At 37.4% G+C, this 21,457-nt stretch overlaps 1 protein-coding gene across 2 annotated transcripts in view; it reads right to left on the bottom strand.

Annotated features, from left to right (window-relative positions):
- Positions 1–1,369: 1,369 nt before the first annotated feature.
- POLR3G (RNA polymerase III subunit G) overlaps positions 1,370–21,457 on the bottom strand; it is a 43,613-nt gene continuing 23,525 nt past the window's right edge. The window contains exons 6-8 of one of the 2 annotated variants that reach the window (XM_046000425.1): positions 12,498–12,577; positions 7,886–8,032; positions 1,370–2,076 (exon numbers count right to left, since the gene is read on the bottom strand). In XM_046000425.1, the coding sequence (XP_045856381.1) occupies positions 1,990–2,076; positions 7,886–8,032; positions 12,498–12,577 (314 nt within the window). In that variant the 3' untranslated portion in view covers positions 1,370–1,989. Of the gene's footprint in view, positions 2,077–7,885; positions 8,033–12,497; positions 12,581–21,457 lie in introns of both variants that reach the window. The other variant, XM_046000424.1, reaches the window with a different exon arrangement.

Raw genomic sequence — 21,457 nt, forward strand, 5'->3', positions numbered from 1 at the left:
GCAGATGGCTGGGGGCTCCTGAAGTAAATCCCTGCCCAAAGGGGTTGTCTTACCATCTGCGGACTAAAACTGGAGGCAAAACTGAAAGCTAGGAAAATAAATACCTGCATCTTAAGTGCATTTGACCGATTCACAGGGTCATCTGCAGAGTTATACTGAAGCAGGTAAACAACTGTTGAGATCAGATTTCTATAAATTAAATGGTATTTGGCTAAAGTACTAAGGAAGTGAGAATAAAACATCAATGTTTTATTTAACAATCCTAAGTGACTATTTGCCCATTACAACTAGAAACTTTAAGTTTCTACTTTCAGTTTAGTAGGTTGCTGTTTTAACACGGACTTTCTTTTGTTTTCCATTTAGAATGTTTAAAATTTCCTAGAAGCTTATTTCAATAATTCACATGTGATGGGCACACTGAACTAACAATGGTCTTCACACCCACCTTGAATAATCTGAGGAAGTATTAAAATTGAAAGTGATGTTTTTTCCTGAGAAAGTCATGTTTCAAAATGGCACAAGACATAAATTTTCTCCAGTCCTTCCCTCCAGAACATAAGATGGGAAAATCAGTATAAAATAGTTTGTGAAGACAACATGCTTGTTTTTCAAAACTGCTTGTTTTCAGTCACTTAACGAAGCTACCAGTTTTCAGAGGGTGAGAACCAAGTTTAAGAAGTGATCATTTCTATAAGGTATGAATGAACACACATGGCAAATTTCGGTTAGTGTGTAAGCAATTTTTATAGGAAGTAGTGTACAGGTGGAGAAACTAAGGCACAGAAAACTTAACCAAGCTCATTTTCAAGGTTGAGTCTATAGTAAAGGTAGAAACAGAATCTAGGGCTTTGATTCTCAAGGTTAGAAGGTAATGGGACTATCTTCCCAAAACGGAAAAATAATCTTTATTCTTTTTGGTAGAGAATAATAAGAAATCATTTAAAAATATACGATATGAATTCCCTTGAAAATCTTTGGCATTTGTGTGTCTTTGGATGCTGGGGGGTCTAGGTATTTACTCTGCCAAAATATTAAAAGTCAGGGGAGCCAGTTTTTAATCAAAACAAAAAAGATTAATCTTAACTTTAAAATGACCTGAGTTTTATTCTGCACTGTTCTGTAAATCAATTGGATAACTGAGTCCTGTGAAATTTAACAATGGCCATGACAACTCACAGATTTTGTACACATGCATTCTGCAGTGAGATTTATACGGCTAGAACTTTATACTTTTGTAAATTACAAATTAGTTATCTAATTTTTCATAAGCCCAACTATTCAAAGATCAAACTTAATGACAGTGAGATGATTATATGTTAAATGGTATTGAGTTGGCTCCAAATTCAAGTATTTTTTACGTATCCAGGTTTTTGTACGGACTAAGATGTGACCTGGGAAATTCATGAAGTTCAGAGTGGCATTTTTCCCTGTATGTTTTTGATCACAAAACTTCTAATCTCATGAAATATGCAATTGTAAGAGCTCCAGTAGGTTTTTGTAGTCATAATGCAGCACAGAACAGACCATGCAAAAGTAAAAGATAAAGCTATTTTCAAGTTTCTTTGTTTTTAAAGTGCTCTTTGTGCAGTATTATTACATCAACTTCCAGACTACAGAAATTCACTATAATGACTAGTAATAGTTTTACAACAGATCGAGTTCCATAAGAGTAATTTGTTCAAGTATGAATACATAGATTAAAAAATGGAAAAACTCTGGGCACACTGAAATCCCAGTGATACAAGAGAAATCCACTTAAATACATAAGACAGATGACAGGGGTGGTGAGAAGGAAATGTCAGAGTATCAGAGACTGATTGGTAAGGTAAGTAGTATTTAAACTCAAAGTGGTTCTGAGTATTTCGACAGCAAGTATCTGCCCAGCAAAAGAGGAACGAAAATATAATATTCCTTATCAGAAATAGAAAACAAGTCTGTCCAAATGTTCAGAAGTGGTATCATCAAGATATTTTTCAAGAAATTTCATAGCTAATAGGTTGCTTCATCCATGTTGTCGTCACTGTCTGCACCAAAATCATCTCCATCTTCAAAGTATGAATTAATGTAGTCATTTTCCTAAGTGAAATGATATATTCCTCAGTAAACATTAAAATAAGTGAGTAGTAAGATCATTATTAAACAATATAATGTAGGCTGTCCCTTTAAGTTTCTAAATATCAAGTAATAAGAAAACATAGCAGGCTTTTGAAAAGTCTCTGCTATTTCATCTGCTTAAAAAATACATTGGTTTTCGGGGCGCCTGGGTGGCTCAGTGGATTAAGCCGCTGCCTTCAGCTCAGGTCATGATCTCAGGGTCCTGGGATCGAGCCCCGCATTCGGCTCTCTGCCCCCCAGGGAACCTGCTTCCTCCTCTCTCTCTGCCTGCCTCTCTGCCTACTTGTGATCTCTCTCTCTCTGTTAAATAAATAAAATCTTAAAAAGAAAAAAATACATTGGTTTTCATTCCCATCTACTTGTGCTGCTTTCCACAAGACCATCACCTCCTACAATTTTCAGCCACCAACTAGTTAAGAGAAAATGAAGGAATGTCCACGACGCTTTAGTAGAATGATACATTGAATTCATTACACCTCAGGAGGACAATCGATGGTTTAGTTACCTAAGCCACTAAACACTCCAAACGAATGTACAGACACTCAAGAAACAAAGCCAATTTTCATTAACATTCACTAAACTACACCAGAACTGAGGTTTTCTGTCATGATGTGTAACAGAGCGTAAGTAGAGGGATTTTTGCTTCCTGCCAAAAAACAAGACTCAAGATACCAAACGAAACCTAGAAAATGCCATATTCCATCTAGGGCCCCTCAGCTTCCTTGAGGTTGAGAGTAATTAAGTTCCTGGGAACATTTCAATTATCAAGACTGGGGAAGACTCTTATTCATGTAAATGATTCCCGATATTTCTGTGCTTTCTGTCAAAAAGTAAAAAATCCATTTTAGATATGGATTAAAAGAAATTTAAGAGCGTTATTAACTAATTGCAGCGTATGGGATATATTTGGATTTTGACTGGAATGAACAATAAATTTTTTTAGACAATTAAAAATATTTGAATATTGGGGGCGCCTGGGTGGCTCGGTGGGTTAAGCCTCTGTCTTTGGCTCAGGTCATGATCTCAGGGTCCTGGGATCAAGCCCCGCATCGGGCTCTCTGCTCAGCGGGAAGCCTGCTTCTCCCTCTCTCTCTGCCTGCCTCTCTGCCTACTTGTGATCTCTGTCTGTCAAATAAATAAATGAAATCTTAAAAAAATTTGAATATTGGTTTAGTAGTTGATGATATTAAGGAAATATTTCATTATCTTAGATATAATATCTATTATTATATCATGTTATATATAACATAATATATCATTATGTTAGATATAATAATAATATTGTCATGTTGTTAAAGGGTCCTTATTCTTTAGTACATACTGAAATATTTATGGGATGAAATGATACAATGCCTGGAATTTGCTTTGTAACAATCCTAGGTGGATGGGAAATGGAAGTCAGGGGATAGGAATGGATTGGATGAATGAATGAGTGGTTGAAAGAATGGCTATACATTGATGATAGTTAAAGTTCGGTGATAAGTCCATGGGTGTTTATTTTACTTGTCACTAGATTTTTTTACTTCATTGAAATCTACCATCAAAAAATTAATCTCTACATCTCCACTCTCTATAGCAAGAGTTATGATAAAGTAAGAAGTAGAGACGATTCTCAAAAGAAGGTCATCTGGATGTCTGCTTTTTTAGTACCTGCATGGCGGAATTTTTTTTAACATATACATTTATATAAATAATGCAAGATAACTTGTAATATTCAGATACAGATTTTATTATTTTGTCTTCCCTGACACTGTAAGTTTCTGTATCCAGTAAGTTTCCATAGCATCCCCAGGAAGATGGCCTGGTTTCTCTGGTGCCAAGAAATCCAGTAACATCTGGAAAACTGACTGAAGCTTTGGGACTAGTGTACAGGGGAGGGGTGCATGGTCGAGAGTTCAAATGAGACCACTTTGTAAATGAGTTGGAAGGGATACTTCACTATTCCAAAGTCAAGCATATGCAACTTTTGCTTTAGACATGAACACTTCCAAGTACATTCAGTGATTTACCTTAGGTAATTTTGTGATGTTAATAATCTTGAAACAGGTACAAAGTGAGAACTTGTTGAAACTGATGGCTTAAGTGGTCCTTGGCTTTCATTTGAACCCTTGCTTTTTCCTTTAATTACAATATTCAAAAGACTGAAGAAAGAAAAGTCTGTTTCTTTAATTTGACAGAGGTGTTACCTAGATAATTTGCTCCATTTACTCTTCAAAAACAATGCTTATCAAACCCTCAATATGTCAAGTTAATTAACATGAATTTTTCATTAATTAATTGCTAAAAAGCGCCAAGAGTAAGACTTTAAGTCTAGAAAGTCTTTAACTGAGCTTCCCTCTTCATCCCTCACCCAGACTCATAATCAAAACATGTATCCTTTCTCTACTAAAGTGGGAAGTTGGGGCGCCTGGGTGGCTCAGTGGTTTGGGCCGCTGCCTTCGGCTCGGGTCATGATCTCAGGGTCCTGGGATCGAGTCCCGCATCGGGCTCTCTGCTCGGCGGGGAGCCTGCTTCCCTCTCACTCTCTCTGCCTATCTGTGATCTCTCTCTGTCAAATAAATAAATAAAATCTTTTAAAAAAAATTAAAAAAAAAATAAAAATAAAGTGGGAAGTTGTTTGTTTGTTTTTAGTGAAATGTATTTACATAAACTGTGTTTAGTACTCTGCTAAGACCTAACACAGAATTCTGGAATTACTAGAATCCTGATGTTTGCTATTATTAGGGATGATCTTAATTTCAACAGAGTTCACCTCAGGGAGACTTTATAAAGAGAGCATTCCAAAAGCTAGTTTTGTCTAGAAAACAGGCCACTACTCACTCAAAGATAATAGCACGCCATGATCTCCAAGACTAGTTGTGATACCAAAAATGTCTTCAGATATTCCCAACTATACCTTGGAGGGCAAAATGACCACTGGTTCAAAGCAACAAGCTTTCAAGCATGATTTAACCACGGTTCCTTTCAATCCAAGCAACTGAGCTTTCTAAAATACAAATACAATAAAACTACCCCACTGCTTTAACCCTTCAAAGGATACCCGCAGCACTCAGGATAAAGTCATATTGCTCAGCCTGGTATTTAATATTTCTCTTCAGCTTTGTCTCTCCACGTCCCCCACTTGAACTCTCGAGTCCAGTCATTTTGACTTACCTGGTCAATTACACTATTAGTGCTACACTCTCATTACCCACAAGCCTTCTCCGCCCACTTTCCTCTATCTGCAAATCTCCTCCAGTCCATTTCTCATCTTGATCTGATTAAGTCTTCAGATTGTCTTCTTTGAGATACCTTTTTTCACATCACTAAAATGGAGTTTGGTGCCCCTCTTATGTACCCTTATGGCATCCTGTACTGTATCACACCATAGTATTATTCAGTGTATTATAACTGTCTCCTCTCTGTGTGTCTCTCCATTACACCAATATCCTTGATGAGAGAACTGTATCCTATCTTGATATTCCCCTTGCCTAGTACAATTCCAAGAATATGCATGGCATACAATTACTGCACAGTGAATGAAAAAAAAAAAATAAGGACTGATAGGTATTTATAGGGCAACTAAAATTTTGGATAGGGATTGTAGAGAGAAAAGGAAATCCAGGGGAAGGAGTCCGAAGAATACTGACATTTAAAGATTAGAAAGAAGAGAACTCAAAACAGACCATGAAAAGGTACCAGAAACAGGAGAAAAACAAGAAGTGTTGTGTCCTCCAAACCAAGAAAAGCAACAATGTTTGCCTATGTCTTGGCACACAGCACAATGCCTGGCATATAGTTGATGCCATAATTGCCTTAAATTGTTGAATTTAAATAAAGGAAATAATATTTTAACAATGAAGTTGTGAGCAGTGTTAAAGCAGGAAAGTGAAATCAGGACTAAAATTTATCTATTGGTGAACTTGATGGCAATAATTTCCATAGCATACAGGTGGAAATCAGATGAAAAGAACTAGGGGGGGCAGCGAGCAAGTGAAGTCAGCCAAACAGCTTTCCAAAAGATAGCAGGACACTTGGAAGGGAATGTGGGGAACATCATAACGAGAGATGAACATGTTTTAATGCATGAATGGAAGAGATGAATAGGAAGAGACTGAAAATATGAAAAGGGAAAGGATATAAGGATTATGGAACCCCAAAAGGAAGGACAATTAACTCTAAATACAAGGAAGAGTATTTCTTTCACTAAAAAAAAGGAGGAGGAGAAAAGGCATTTAGTTTGAAGGCAGAGGACACGAAATCAAGGGAATTTCTTCTTGATAGCTTCATTCTCTGTATGAAGGGGTTATTATCTGCTAAGAGTGAAAGGAAAAGATGTCAAGGAGAGGGATTAAGAAAAAAAAAAGAAATGACCTAAAATAATTGCTATAGACAGATGACTTGATAAGAGAAACACAGAGAACGTGTTAGTTCGCAAAAAGGGGCTAGTGAGTATTGCTTTAGTAGCATCAGTTTCTGGGATTCCTCGGAAAAGCTCAACAGGTGGTTTGGAGGGAAAAGGGGAGACAGTGGAACTGATCAAAGGTTACCTTGATCTCAAGTGTGTGCTGGGAGCATACAGGAAGACAGTAATTGCAAGAAAGCAGTTAAAAGGTGAGCAAGGATCTAGGCCCTTTAGGGAGGGAGATTAAGACAGGGAATGAGTAAAGAGGAAATAGAGAATCAGATGTCTGGCAGTCTCAATCACATCAGAGTGTAGAAATAAAAAAGTGAATGATCTGCAAAGAAAGTTGGACACAATGTGATATTTTAAATTTTAAAATGTTTAAAATTTATCTGAAAGAATAAAGAATACTCAGGAAAATTCTTCCCTAGAAATAAAAAAAAATGAAAACTTTCTATTAACTGGAACAGCAGAGTGATGGTTCAAAACTAGGTCTCAGATATACATCTAAGCAGAAGTGTCAATCTAATAGCTGATACAAGGGAATTGCAAATCAACGAAGAAAGCAAATTATTTAATAAATGCAGTTAGCAGCTGGCCAGCCATTTGGAAATAGGTAAAAATGGATCCAAACCTCTCTTTTTACACCAATATAAATTCCAAAAAATCCAAAATTTAATGTAAATGAATTAAAGTATATAATAAAGACTTTGGAGATATAGAACTTTCAGGTAAAGAAAAGATTTAGCGTCATGTGGGAAGCCAAAATGGAGTGAAGACAAAGTTCACTGCCATGGAGAAGAAACTCCCAGCCTAGGGTTACTGCATGAGGTATCTACTAAGTCCCAAAGAGGCTGTGGCCAACAAAGTTACCCTACTCAAAAGTGCCCTGATTGGCTCTGGCTTATTTTGAAATGCACCATGTTTCTAGAAGTTAGAAATCCCAAATCCAAACCACTAAGTCGTAACTCAGATACTGGAGGTTAGATCATACTTACTCTCTGCCAGGGTCCACATGCACTTCGGGGTTTGAAACGTGATGGTATGGCAGGGGTTTCCTCTTCAGACCCTAAATGACTAAGTCCTTAATTACAGTAATGGCGGATTTAAAATTTTATGTAAATAAGCCTTAAACTAATCTGATCGATTTGCTTCACTTGTGGACTCCCACTTACAAAGTTGCCTATCAAGTTCCTCTTACCTCCCAGATTCAGTTTGGTATCTTGATTTCAGTGTTAAAATCATTCTCTTGATGCTAAGGAACTGATACCAGTGATAATGACATACCCCTCATTCCCATAGACTTGGTTCTGGTTTGTTATTTTGACTATATAGCATATATCTGATTCCTTAGTAGAGAACCCTTAATAAAGTTACTAAGTTTACCTCTTCTTGCTCTTCTTCATCATACTCCTCTTGTTCTGCAGCATCATCGTCCTCCTCCTCATCGCCTTCTTTACTCTTTTCTTTGCCTCCTTCTTTCTCTTCGTTTTCCTCATCTGATTTTTCACCATCACCTCTCTTTTCCAGTTCCTGGTATAAAGGAACTTCATTAATTTAAATGGAACCCACTAGACTTTGACCTTCCTGCTTAGCTTCAAGAAAACACAGTTACCCATCACCTTATTCTAATCCTCCAGGCCACTACCTAGGAAACTGTGAGTTCACTCAACAAAGGAAGAACTCTTTGTCCTGTCATTATACTGGTGTTTTCATTGAGTTTCTAACTTCATAATTGGGTCTCAGGGATTGCTCAATATCAGCTCTAAGCACAATGCTTAATTTTCACGGTTTCTATCTTACCTACCTCTTTTTTTTTTTTTAAAGACTTTATTTATTTATTTGACAGAGAGAGAGAGAGAGAGATCACAAGTAGGCAGAGAGGCAGGCAGAGAGGGGCGGGGGGAAACAGGCTCCCTGCTGAGCAGAGAGCCCGATGTGGGGCTCAATCCCAGAACCCTGAGATCATGCCCTAGCCAAAAGCAGAGGCTTAACCCACTGAGCCACCCAGGCACCCTTACCTCCTTCTAACACACTGAATTGATTGAGTTTAAAGAGAGAAACTTTCAGAAGGCTATTTTGTTATCTTTCCAACATAAAAGGAGAAAAGAGAATGTAATGGCAACCTTTCAAAAATGTCTACATTGTATGTGTGTATGTATATATGTATTTATTTATAAAGTAAGCGCTATGCCCAACATGGAATTTGAAATCACCACGCTGACCTCAAGAGTCGCATGCTCTACCAACTGAGCCAGCCAGGTGACCCTATGTTAATACTCATAATTAAAGCACAGGATCACTTTAGCTAAGATATGATTATTCTTAAACAATAAACAGAACATTAATTTCTATAGCTGCAAATGCTCCATCCTATTATATTTGCTTTGTAGATTACATATAAAGAGAAAACACATTTTGCATTTGGAGTGACTACAATTTAGTTATTCCTTTACTGGCTCTTAAATACTTATTTTAAAAATCCTTTTAATTATATTCAAGTTTGAATTTAAGGAAATCAAAGGCAATAAAAACACTACATCAGAAAGATTCAATTTCTAATCAAAATTTAAGTTCTGGGGCACCTGGGTGGCTCATTTGGTTAGGTATCTGCCATTGGCTCAGGTCATGATCCCAGAATCCTGGGATCGAGCCCTGTGTGGGGCTCCCTGCTCAGCTTCTCTTTCTCCCTCTCCCTCTGTCTGTTGTGTGTGTCTCTCTCTGTCAAATAAACAAATCTTTTAAAAAAAATTCAAATCCCACTTTTTTAAGTCATTCCACGGAGGCAGAACAAATAAAACAAAGGTAAAAGACATAAGATGATTTATCTTTACACTGACTCATGTTGCCTTATATGAGTTATTACTATAATGCGTACAATTTTTCAAATTGACAATCCCTTTGGAAAATCGCAAGTAAACAAAATAGTGTTTATAGATATATCTTTTGAAGTGTCTACAAATACACACACCCACAAAAATGATGCTATGCTGACATTAACATATGGAGTCTTTTCTATTTTAATCTAATTACAGTAAAGAGGTCTACAACCCATAAATTTTGTGTAGTTACAAAGGAATTGTAGTGCTATAAGCTCTGTGCAAGGTATACACTCTATTTGAAAGATCCTGCTATTAGCTATTATTTCATAATTAGCAAGAAGCATATTTTTAAAATTATTTTTTTAAAGGATTTTATTTATTTATTTGACAGAGTGAGATCACAAGTAGGCAGAGAGAGAGAGAGAAGGAAGAAGGCTCCCTGTCGCGCAGAGAGCCCAACACGGGACAGGATCCCAGGACCCTGGGATCATGACCCTAGCCGAAGGCAGAGGCTTAACCCACTGAGCCACCCAGGCGCCCAACAATAAACATATTTAAACCAACTATGGAGCATGTTTTTATTTTTAAAAATATTTAATTTATTTATTTGACAGAGAGAGAGAGAGAGCACAAGCAGAGGGAGCAGGTAGAGGGAGAAGCAGGCTCCCCACCAAGCAAGGGAGCCCGATGTGGGGCTTGATCCCAGGACCCCGGAACCACGACCCAAGCCGAAAACAGATACCTAATGACTGAGCCACCCAGGCATCCCTGGAACATGTTTTTAAAATTCAAAAATCATTCACTGCTCTGTAGGTCTAGGAAGTCTTTATTTCCATTACTGTCATTTCAAATATTTTTTAAAAATAACAACTGTATTTGTATTACATAGGCCTAAGTGAAACCTACAGTAGATTTATGAAATTAAAAAAAAATGACTCAGAGCCACACACATTGTCTCATTACTTTTTTCTTTGTGTGCTAAGCTACTAGTTTTGATTTGTCTATTTTTTAGTCTCCATTTTCTCCTCTGTGAGATTTAACTATTTACCCACTACTACCTTACAGATTCGTTTTAAGAATAATGTGATGAACACAATGTGAAAACACTTTGCAAACAGTTAACTTATAGAGAGGGAATAGTTATTCCAGTTTAAATAATATACAGCCAACCTATAGAGTTTCCCATAAGTCAAGCAGACAGAGGCTCAAATATTAGTTTACTGCTGTCTGATTATTCACACACATGAGATTTGACTGTTTGTTATTTTCTCTCCATCCATAGTTTGTTTTTTCTTTTAAGATTTTTATTTATTTATTTGACAGAGATCACAAGTAGGCAGAGATGCAGGCAGAGAGTGGGGGTGGGGGGAGCAGGCTCCCTGCGGAGCAGAGAGCCTGATGCGTGGCTTGATCCCATGACCCTGGGATCATGACCTGAGCTGAAGGCAGAGGCTTTAACCCACTGTTAAACCAGTGTTTAACCCACTGGAGCATCCAGGTGCTCCATCCACAGTTTTATTATATTAAAACCTGCAACTACTTTTGCTGAAGAAATGAACAATAAGAGAGTCATCCAGAAGCTAATTTTGCTCGTTAATGGAGAGATAAGAAAAAGCTAACTCATTTAATTTTCAGATTTAAAACTTTAGTTTTAACATGTGCAAAATGAAAAAGGTGTTTAAATGTAGAAAATCAGGAAGCACAATTTGTTCTGATGAGAAACCACATTCAGATCAATCCTCCTTATAGCACATGTCATCTTAGCAACTTCTTTCCAGGAAGCTTTAAGAAGAGTCAGTTGCTAGTTCTGCAACCCTTTCCATCATTCCACCATGGTTAAACCTAAGTTATCGCTATTCCCTCAATATCCTCCTGCCATTATTTTCAGATATGTTATCTCTGGCTCAAGCACTGGCCAAAAAATAAAATAACTGAGTTTCTGTTATCACAGAGCTGTGCCAACTTGACCACGCAAGTAAAAGTTTCAAAGCCTTCACCTCCTTATCTGTAAGTAAGGAAGAAAAATACCCATCTCTCCTTGTTGTTATGAAGTCTTCAGGACATAATGTATGTAAATATCTTTCATCAAAGAGCCTGGTACATAATAAGCTGCTATTATTATCATCATCATCATTACAAGGTAGTGCAAGGTAGTATCGGCAAGGACAGTGGGAATACATTGGCATAACCTCCATGGAGAGTGGTCTGTCAATATTTATCCATATTATTTAATACACATAACCACTGACCCAAGAAATCCACTTCAAGAAATCTACTCTATGGATGTAAAATGACATACTTAATATAAATTCACTATAGCACTGTTTATAATAGCAAAACTCTAGATGAAACATGGCCATCAATACAATACTGGTTAAATAAATTATGGATCATTCTTATAGTGCAGCCAAAAAAGAAAAAAAAAAATGAGGCAAACTCTATACAGACTAACATAGAGCCATCTCCATTGATTACAAGTGATAAAATGAAAATGCAGAAGAGTATAATATGCTAGCTTTTGTCATGAAAAAGAAAAAGAAAAAATCTTTTTTTTATACATAAAATATTTCTGGAAGATCCATCTATAAGAAACTGATAATACTGGTTGTACAAGAGGGGAACTAGATAGTTAGGGACAGGGATGGGAGGGCAAATTTTCAGTTTATTAGCCTTTTGGATATTTTATCTTTCTATTTTTGAAATATTAAAAATGATGAAGGTATAAAAGTAGTTTCGTAAGATCTACTTTTTTTCTCAATAGAATCTTCTACACTTACCAAGAGACAGGAAAAAAAAGCACTAATAAAGTACATGTGTAAAAATAGGGAAAAAAAAAAACCCTGAGACTTTTTTTTAAAAAAATACATTTTAGGTATGTAACTCGTGTTTCTTTCCCATATGTAATTCCAGTGTAACGGAAAGTAGCGATACATGGGAAAGGAAGTAGGTGACAGAAGGTAAGGTACGTTGACAGGTAAGTGGTAAAGAAGGACAGGATGGAGCTTTTTTATCTCCCAGCTAACAATGTTCAAATCTTTCCAGTTACCTTGTGTGCTGGGCTTGGTTCTGCCAAATCCACATATTATCAAAAGTGAGAGAAGGTGGAAAGACTGAAAAAGGTGAAAGAAGGCATGACACTTTTTCAGCTTGCGCAGATAGCAAGAAGAAACCCTTACCTCAAATTTTTTCAACACATCTGCAGTATTAGTGAGTGAAACGCTTTTGCTTGTATCTTTCACCTTTTCGGATTTCGGGCCTGCTGAAGTAAAACCACTGTTAACACATATTTCTGTAACAGTAACTCTGCATTATATATTTTTTTGCCTCTTCATATGCTGCCTAGCATAATGATATGTCATGGTGGACAGTCACATAATTTGCAGACCGAATTGATTTTCTTAAATAAAAATAAAAATAATTTTCTTAAATAAAAATAGTATTTCTTAAATAAATAAAGAATAACTGAGTCAGCAGGCCTCACCAATTTTCCATGATGAGGAGTAAATGATAATCACTTAAAGGATGTTTTCTAACACTGTAACCAGATATATTTTTACCAGTACTGAAGATCTGTACTGGAAAGTAATGTTATTAAGGCCTACACGGACAACTAAAATGTACCTGTAAGGGAGAAGCATGAGAGGACCAGTGAAAGACTCTCACAAATATATCATCCGCACTGGCTTCCTGTTCACTGATCAGTGTACCTTATTTTGACTAGAGCAATTCAACCAGGTTTGGAAAATAAAAAACAAGTGCAGAATAAATATGCATTTGTCAATGGTTAAAGAAATGAGGAAGAAGTTATACTCATGCAACATAAGCCTCATCTTTGGAATAAAGATTAAAATGGTTAAACTGAACATATCTGTTAACATGAATCTGAAAACTCAAAGCAATGTAGATAAAAAGTTTTAATGGCTTTTCGATTTTTTTAAAGCCATATAAAAAATCATGAGGCTATTCTACAACCACAAGGAATGGAGAATTATTTCACATATAGATCCAGCCAGTCAGTTACCAAGGCTTTATGATATGCTACCAAACTGTCCCATTGTGATCAAAAAGTATTATAGTCCTTTCCCCAAATCAAACTACATACCTAGAAATTACTTGGCAACAGAGGAAAATATGATTCAGAAAGACGTAATTTTGTTAAAGAATAACATTTAACCTATAGAAGAACAAATTTCTAGATTGTGGTGGATGACCCATAACGGACAGAATTATAATTTACTGTGTTATACCAGATTGCCCCTCAGGGAGTCACTGAGCTCAGAACCCCAACATACATATTTGTGACATTTTGCTCAAAAAAAAGGTAACAGTTAGATTTAATAATGGGTAACTTTCTCTGTTTCCCTTGAGGGTAAAAACCGTTTAATTTGAACTGTAGCACATAAAATGTAGTATCATACATGAACTAGATCTCAATATATATTATAATATAGATGCTAGAAAACATTAGTGTAAGGACCTATTTTAGCCAGAGCACTTCCATCCAGGTTAAATAATAACCTTGTTGTTTAAACCTTAAACTGGTCCTGTCCCCCTTCCCCAAGGGACTTACATAAAAACAAGTCCCGGAAAACAGTCCCAGGTAACAAAGCCCAAATACAAGGGTGGGTCAGGCCAGGTGGAGACATCCGATCAGTAGGGGGGCGCAAACTGTCTCCCTAGCTACCAAGGAGTATGGGCCCCGCCCCTTGGGGCACCTTTGGGCGCCAATTCTGACCAAGTGTGATAGGCTAATTCAAATATCTACTAGGGTAAATTATAATTCAATTGGTCATTTATGTGTGACCTAACATGACTGTGCAGCTTTCTCTGTGTGTTACAATCTCATTGGCCACCTGTGCGTGGCCAGGCCCAACCACATGGCCTTTGCCCTTAAAAGCTAGTCTGTGAAGCAGAGAGAAGCGAGGCCCCGAACGTTTGGTTTGATTCTTTTTTTTAAAGATTTTTATTTATTTGACAGAGATCACAAGCAGGCAGAGAGGCAGGCAGAGAGAGAGAGAGGAGGAAGCAGGCTCCCTGCTGAGCAGAGAGCCTGATGCGGGGCTCGATTCCAGGACCCTGAGATCATGACCTGAGCTGAAGGCAGAGGCTTTAGCCCACTGAGCCACCCAGGCGCCCCGTTTGGTTTGATTCTTGATGCTTGGTGCGAAATAAAGCTTTGCTTGACCTTCGCTTTGTATCAGTCTCGCTTCTTTATTCACTGATTCATTATTGAGGGACCTAACAATTAGCTAAGAATGTAATTTACTCACATCATGAAGTCTTTTTCTCTAAGAATCTTCTGTTGAATTATTTAAGTTTCCTAACACATAAGGCTATTAATTGGGTATTATAGAACATGGTCAGGTAAATAAACTTATTAAAAACTACTGATCTCTTGGGGCACGTGGGTGGCTCAGTCAGTTGAGCAGCTGACTCTTGATTTTGGCTCAGGTTGTGATCTCAGGGTCCTGGGATTGAGCCTCATGTCAGGCTCGACACTCAGCAGCAAATCTGTTTCAGGATTCTCTCTCTTCCTCTGCCCCTCCCCCTGGCTCGCTCTCTCTCTCAAATAAATAAATCTTAAAAACTGAAAAAGAAAAAACCAAAAACAAAAAACTACTGATCTCTTAACTAAGAAAATCACTTGCTGAAAGGCCACTAAGCGTCTTTTGCTACTTATCATTCTGGTTTTATATAATCACAAATTCTCTTATGTATAACTGGGAGAGAAATGTCAAATTACCAAAATTTGTTGGGATGCTTGGGGGGCTCAGTTGGTTGAGTGTCTGACTCTTGGTTTTGGTTCAGGTCATGATCTGAGGGTTGTGAGACAGAGCCCTGAGTTGGGCCACGTGCTCAGTGGGGAGTTTTTTGGAATTCTCTCCCTCTCCTTCCCCCTCTGCCCCTCTCCCAATTCACATTGTTTCTCACTCTCTCTCTAAAATAAATAAATCTTTAAAAAAAATTGCCAAAATTTGTGAAAAGACTGTTTTAACCCAGAAACATTAATATGCATTTTTTTTCATCTTTGGCCAAATACATGGATATATTTGAATTTTTTTTTTTAATTTCTTTCAATACCTGTCAATAGCTGGTTCTTCAAGAAACAAAGTTTTTCAGTCATTGTCTTTTTGGGTACTGTTTACTTTCATGTAAATCAGTGGAGGTCATTTTAACAAAAGAGAGAGGGATGGGGTAGGGAGAGGGTGGTGGGGTTATGGACATTGGGGAGGGTATGTGCTCTGGTGAGTGCTGTGAAGTACGTAAACCTGGCGATTCACAGACCTGTACCCCTGGGGCTAATAATACACTATATGTTTATAAAAAAATTTTTTTTAAACCATGCAAAAAATGCAAAAAGAAAAGCTCAGAATAGAAACAGAAAGTTTTGTGGTTGTTGTCTTATTTTTTAACAAATGGAAATTCTGACACATTGGATATTTTTACTAATAATCAATTTGTATATAAAGTTCCAGGGATGAGCAGTAGTGTGACATATCTGAAAATATCAATTTTTCCAAATCAGATACATTCTTTTTTGGCTCTTTAAAGTCTGTTACAAATTTGTGATTCACCAAGACATAACCAGTATTAGTGCATGATATTATACTGTAAAAATAATATATTTGCCTAATAAAAGCCAAAGGTACAAAAGACAGCAGATAAACTATTATATCTCAACATACAGCATTTTGGTTTTTAAAAAAAATATAATATTTTGTATTCAAGCAAGCTAAAAATTCTTATAAATTGTAGTTCTGAGGTAAAACAAAATAAAAATATTTCCACTTTAAATACATATGTTAGAACTTACTGAATTATATATTTCAAATATATGCACTTTATTACATGTCGAAGATAATTCAATAGAGCTGTTAAAAGGGGAGGGGAATCTCTTTCAGAAAACAGGAGATAAAGCAATACTTCCTATTATAAGAGGCCAACATTACCCTAATACGAAAACCAGGCAAATATTACAACAAAGGAAACAGGGGCGCCTGGGTGGCTCAGTGGGTTAAATCCTCTGCTTTCAGCTCAGATCATGATCTCGGGGTCCTGGGCTCGAGCCCTGCATTGGGCTCTTTGCTCAGCAGGGAGCCTGCTTCCCCCCCCCCCCCCCCCCCCGCCTCTCTGCCTACTTGTGATCTCTGTCTGTCAAATAAATAAATAAAATCTTAAAAAAAAAAAAGAAACAGAAAACCAGTATCTCTCATGAACATATAAACAAAAATGGTCAACAAAATATTTCCAAATCCAATCCCACAATGTATAGAAAGAATAATACATCACGACCAAGTAGGAGTCATCACAGGTATGTAAGGCTGGTCCAACCTTCCAAAATCAATTAACATAATCCACCACATTAATGGGTTAAAGAAGAAAAATCATGTGATCATATCAACAGATGTAGTAAAAGCATTTGACAAAATCAAATACCCATTCATCACAAAAAATCTCTTAGTAAACAAGTAGAGGGGAACTTTGTAAACTTGATAAAGAATAGCTATAAAAAAACCTATAGCTACATCATACTTAATGGTGAAAACCTTGACACTTTCCCACTAAGACTAGGGAGAAGGCAAGAAAGTTCCTTCTTATCATTACTTTCAACAGATTTGGAATGAAAAAATAAAAGTGTCTTCATTCACAGATGACATGATCATCTATGCAGAAAATCTGAAGGAATGAGGCAAAAACTGTGGAAACTAATAAGTGATTGTAGAAGGGTTGCAGGAGGGGCACTTAGGTGGCTCAGTGGGTTAAGCCTCTGCTTTCAGCTCAGGTCATAATCTCACGGTCCTGGGATCCAGCTTTCTGCTTGGCAGGGAGCCTGCTTACCCCTCTATCTCTGCCTGCCTTTCTGCCTACTTGTGATCTCTTTCTCTCTGTCAAATAAATAAATAAAATCTTAAAAAAAAAAAAAAAAAAAAAGAAGGGTTGCAGGATACAAGGTTAATATACAAAGGTCAGTTTTGGGCTGAAAGAATGAGACAAAAACTCTGGAAACTAATAAGCGATTATAGAAGTATTGCAGGATACAAGGTAAATACAAAAAAGTCAATATATATTTCCTATATACCAAAAATGAGCAAGTGGAATTTGAAATTATAAATCTAATACTACTTACATTAGCATCCCCCACACAAAATACTTAGATACAAACCTAACAAAATATGTATAGAGTCTATATGAAGAAAACCACAAAACTGTGAAGAATGAGGTCAAAGAACTAAATAAATGGAGAAATATTCCATGTTCATGGACAGTAAGACTCAGTATTGTCAAGATGATAGTTCTTCCTAACTTCATCTTTGGATTCAATGCAATTTTAGTCAATATCCTAGTAAGTTATTTTACAGTATCAGCAAACTGTTTCTAATGTTTGTGTGGAGAGGCAAAAGATCCAGAATAGCCAACACAATATTGAAGGAAAGAACAAAGTTGGAGGACTGACAATACTGGACTTTATTTTATTTTATTTTAGATGGAATTGGAACAACTAAACTTCCACATGCATAAAATGAGTCTAGGTAGATCTTACACCCTTCACCAAAATTAACTCAAAATGGACCACAGTCTAAATGCAAAACATAGAACTATAAAACTCTTAAAAGATAACACAAGAGAAAATCTAGATGACCTTGAGTTTGGTGATGACTTCTTAGATATAATACCAAAGTCATGATTTATGAAAGAAATAACTGAGAAGTTGGACTTCATTAAAATTAAAAAATTCTGCCTTGCAAAAGATAATGTTAGGAGACAGAAAGCAAACCACAGACTGAGAGAAAATATTTACAAAAGATATATCTGATAAAGGACTGTGTGAAATAATAGAAAAAATATACATTGGTCTCTGTTTCTGGTTCCTGGCACAGAACTCCTAAAACTTATAATTTCCTAAGTGATAAGAACACTAGGAGCATGTTTTGTTCTAATATTTAGTCTTTGAAACTGGTTCCTGACAGAGTTCCTAATCCTTTGGAATTTACTTGGTAATAGGAGTGTCTTTTGTTCTAAGGAGGCCATTCTTGGTGGGCTTTTAGATGGCTTCAAGAGGGAGGCTGGTCACAAGACAGGACAAACTATGATTAAAAGATTGGAATTTTCAGGGATGCCTGGGTGGCTCAGGTCATGATCCCAGGGTCCTGGGATTGTGCCCGGCATCGGCATTGGGCTCCTTGCTCAGCAGGGAGCCTGCTTCCCCCTCTCCCTCTGCATGCCTCTCTGCCTACGTGTGATCTCTATCTCTCTTTCAAATAAATAAATAGAATCTTAAAAAAAAAAAAAAGAGAGATTGGAATTTTCAGCTCCATCCCCCATTCCCTGGGAATGGGGAGAGGGACTGGAGATTGAATTAATGAGTGATCATACCTATGTGATGAAGTCTCTATAAAAATCACCAAAGTATGGGGATTTGAGGAGTTTCCAGGTTGGTAAACACATCCACATAGTGGGAAGGGGGTACACCCCAACTCCACAGAGACAGAAGTTGCTGTGCTGGGAACCCTTCTAAACCTTGCCCTATCTATCTCTTCATCTGACTGTCCATCTATATCCTTTTCATATCCTTCATTAAATAATAAACTGGTAAACCTAAGTGTTTCCCTAAGTTCTGTGAGCTGTTCTAGCAAATGAAATCCAAGTGGGAGGAGGGTCATGGGAACCTCTGATCTGTAGCCAAGTCAGACAGAAGTTGTAGGTAATGTGGGGAACCTGCTACTTGAAATTGGTATCTGAAGTGGGGAATAGTCTTGCGGGGCTGAGCCCTCAACTTGTGGGGTCTGTGCTAATTCTAGTTGCTGTTGGAATTGAATTAAATTATAAGACATCCAGCTGCAGAGAACAGCTTGGTTTGGGGAAAAAACTCCACACATCTGGTGTCAGAAATGTTGTGGTAGTAGTATGGGAGTAAAGGAGAAACTCGCAGCATAGACTGTGAGTTTTTCCTATAGACTGTTATCCAAAATATACAAAGAACTCCTAAAACTCAATAGTAAGAATGCACACACACACACACAAACATTAAAAAGTGGGCCAAAGACCTTAACAGACATCTTGCCAAACAAGATACTCAAATGGCAAGTAAGCATACACAAAGATGCTTCACATATGTCACCAGGAAATGCAAATTAAAACAGGAATGAGATACTGCCACATACCTATTAGAATGGCCAAAATCCAGAACATGGACATACCAAATGCTAGCCAGGATGAGTAAAAACAGGAACTCTCATTGGTTGCTAGTGGGAATGCAAAATGGCAGAGGAACTTTGGAAGACAGTTTGATGGTTTCATGCAAAACTAAACGTATTCTTACCAGAGAGTCCAGCAATCATCCTCCTTGATATTTAATCAAAGGAGCTGAAAACTTATGTCCACACAACAATGGATGTTTATAACAATTTTATTCATAATTGCCAAACCCTGGAAGCAATCAAGATGACCTTCAGTAGGTAAATGGAGAAATTGCCGCACATCCAAACAATGGAATATTATTTAGTGCTAACAAAAAATAAGCTGTCAAGCCATGAAAAGTCATGGAGGAAACTTCAATGCATTTTACTAAAGTAAAAGAAGCCAATCTGAAAAGGCTATACACTGTATGCCTCCAACTCGATGACATTTTGGAAAAGGCAAAGCTCTGGAGACAGTAAAAAGATCAGTGGTTGCCAGGGGTTAGGAGGAGGAAGGCATGAAAAGGCAGAGCCGGGGAATTTTTAAAGCCATGAAAGTACCCTGTATGATAATACAACTGTGGACATGTGTCATCATGCATTTGCCAAAACCCACAGAATGCAAAATAACAAGAGTGAATCCTAAAGTAAACTATGGGCTCTGTGTAATAGTGCTATGTCAAGGCAGGATCATTGATTGTTCCAAATGTACCACTCTGGTGGGAGATGTTAATAATCGGGGAAGACAATGCATGCGTGGCAGCAGGGAGCATATGGGAAACTGTACTTATCTGTTCAATTTTCCTGTAAATCTTAAACTGCTCTAAAAATGAAGTCTGTTAAAAAGCAAAACGTAAAATACAAGGCCTGATAAAAAGAGAGGGGTAAGAGGTGGGGGTATTTCTTCTCTTCTCTTAGTTTTTACCCCATGGTTGTTAACCTTTCTGGCTACTTCCTTTTTTCTCTCTTTATTCTTTATATCCAAATTTCCCAAATACTCATTTATGCTAGCTGTTCCCTTTTCCTAAATTCTCATTTGCTGTTTAACCCATTCCAATCTGAACTCTACTCTTAGGAATCTTTTAAAAAGCTCTCACTGAGGGTAGCCTGGGTGGCTCAGTCAGTTATGCATCAGACTCTTGATTTGGGCACACGTCATGCTCTCAGGGTTATGAGATTGAGCCCCACGTCAGCTCGGAGTCTGCTTGAGATTTGCTCTCTCCCTCTCCCCCTACACCTCTCCCCCTCACATTCTCTCTCTAAATAAATAAACAAATGAAATCTTTAAAAAATGAGAAAAGCTCTCATTAAGGTCAACAATGATCAACATGTCAAAAATTCCTTTACATTTTCCAATCTTTATCTTACTTGACCTCACAGCAACTTTGTTTAACCTCCTTTAACACTGTTGTTACCTCTTGAAATAGTCTCTACTTCTTTTTTGTTTTTAAGATTTTATTTATTTATTTGGCAGAGAGAGAGAAAGCACAAGAGCAGGGGAAGCAGCAGGAGGAGAGGGAGAAGCAGACTACCTGCTGAGTAGGGAGCCTGATGCAGGACTCTATCCCAGGACCCTGAGATCATGACCCGAGCAGAAGGCAGATGCGTAACTGACTGAGACACCCAAGTGCCCTGAAATAGTCTCCACTTCTTGTGTACTCTTGCTTCCATAGTTCTACTCTCTTGGGTTTGCCTCTCTTCTTCCCCTCTTTCTTTTTTTTTCCATTTTCTCTGTCAGCCTATTAAATTTTGGCATTCCTTCAAGGTTAGGCTTAGGCCTTCATTTCCTCTAATTCTCTAATTTCACCCTAAACAATCTCACACTTTCCTCATAGCTTCAATTATAGTATCCATGCTAATCACTATCATCTCCATTTTGAGGTTCACCCCTTAGTATGCAGCAACATGCTTAATATTTCTACTGGTATATATTTCAAAGGAACCTTAAAGACCACTTT

This window comes from Meles meles, chromosome 3 (genome assembly GCF_922984935.1).
Source record: "Meles meles chromosome 3, mMelMel3.1 paternal haplotype, whole genome shotgun sequence".
Taxonomy (NCBI): domain Eukaryota; kingdom Metazoa; phylum Chordata; class Mammalia; order Carnivora; family Mustelidae; genus Meles; species Meles meles.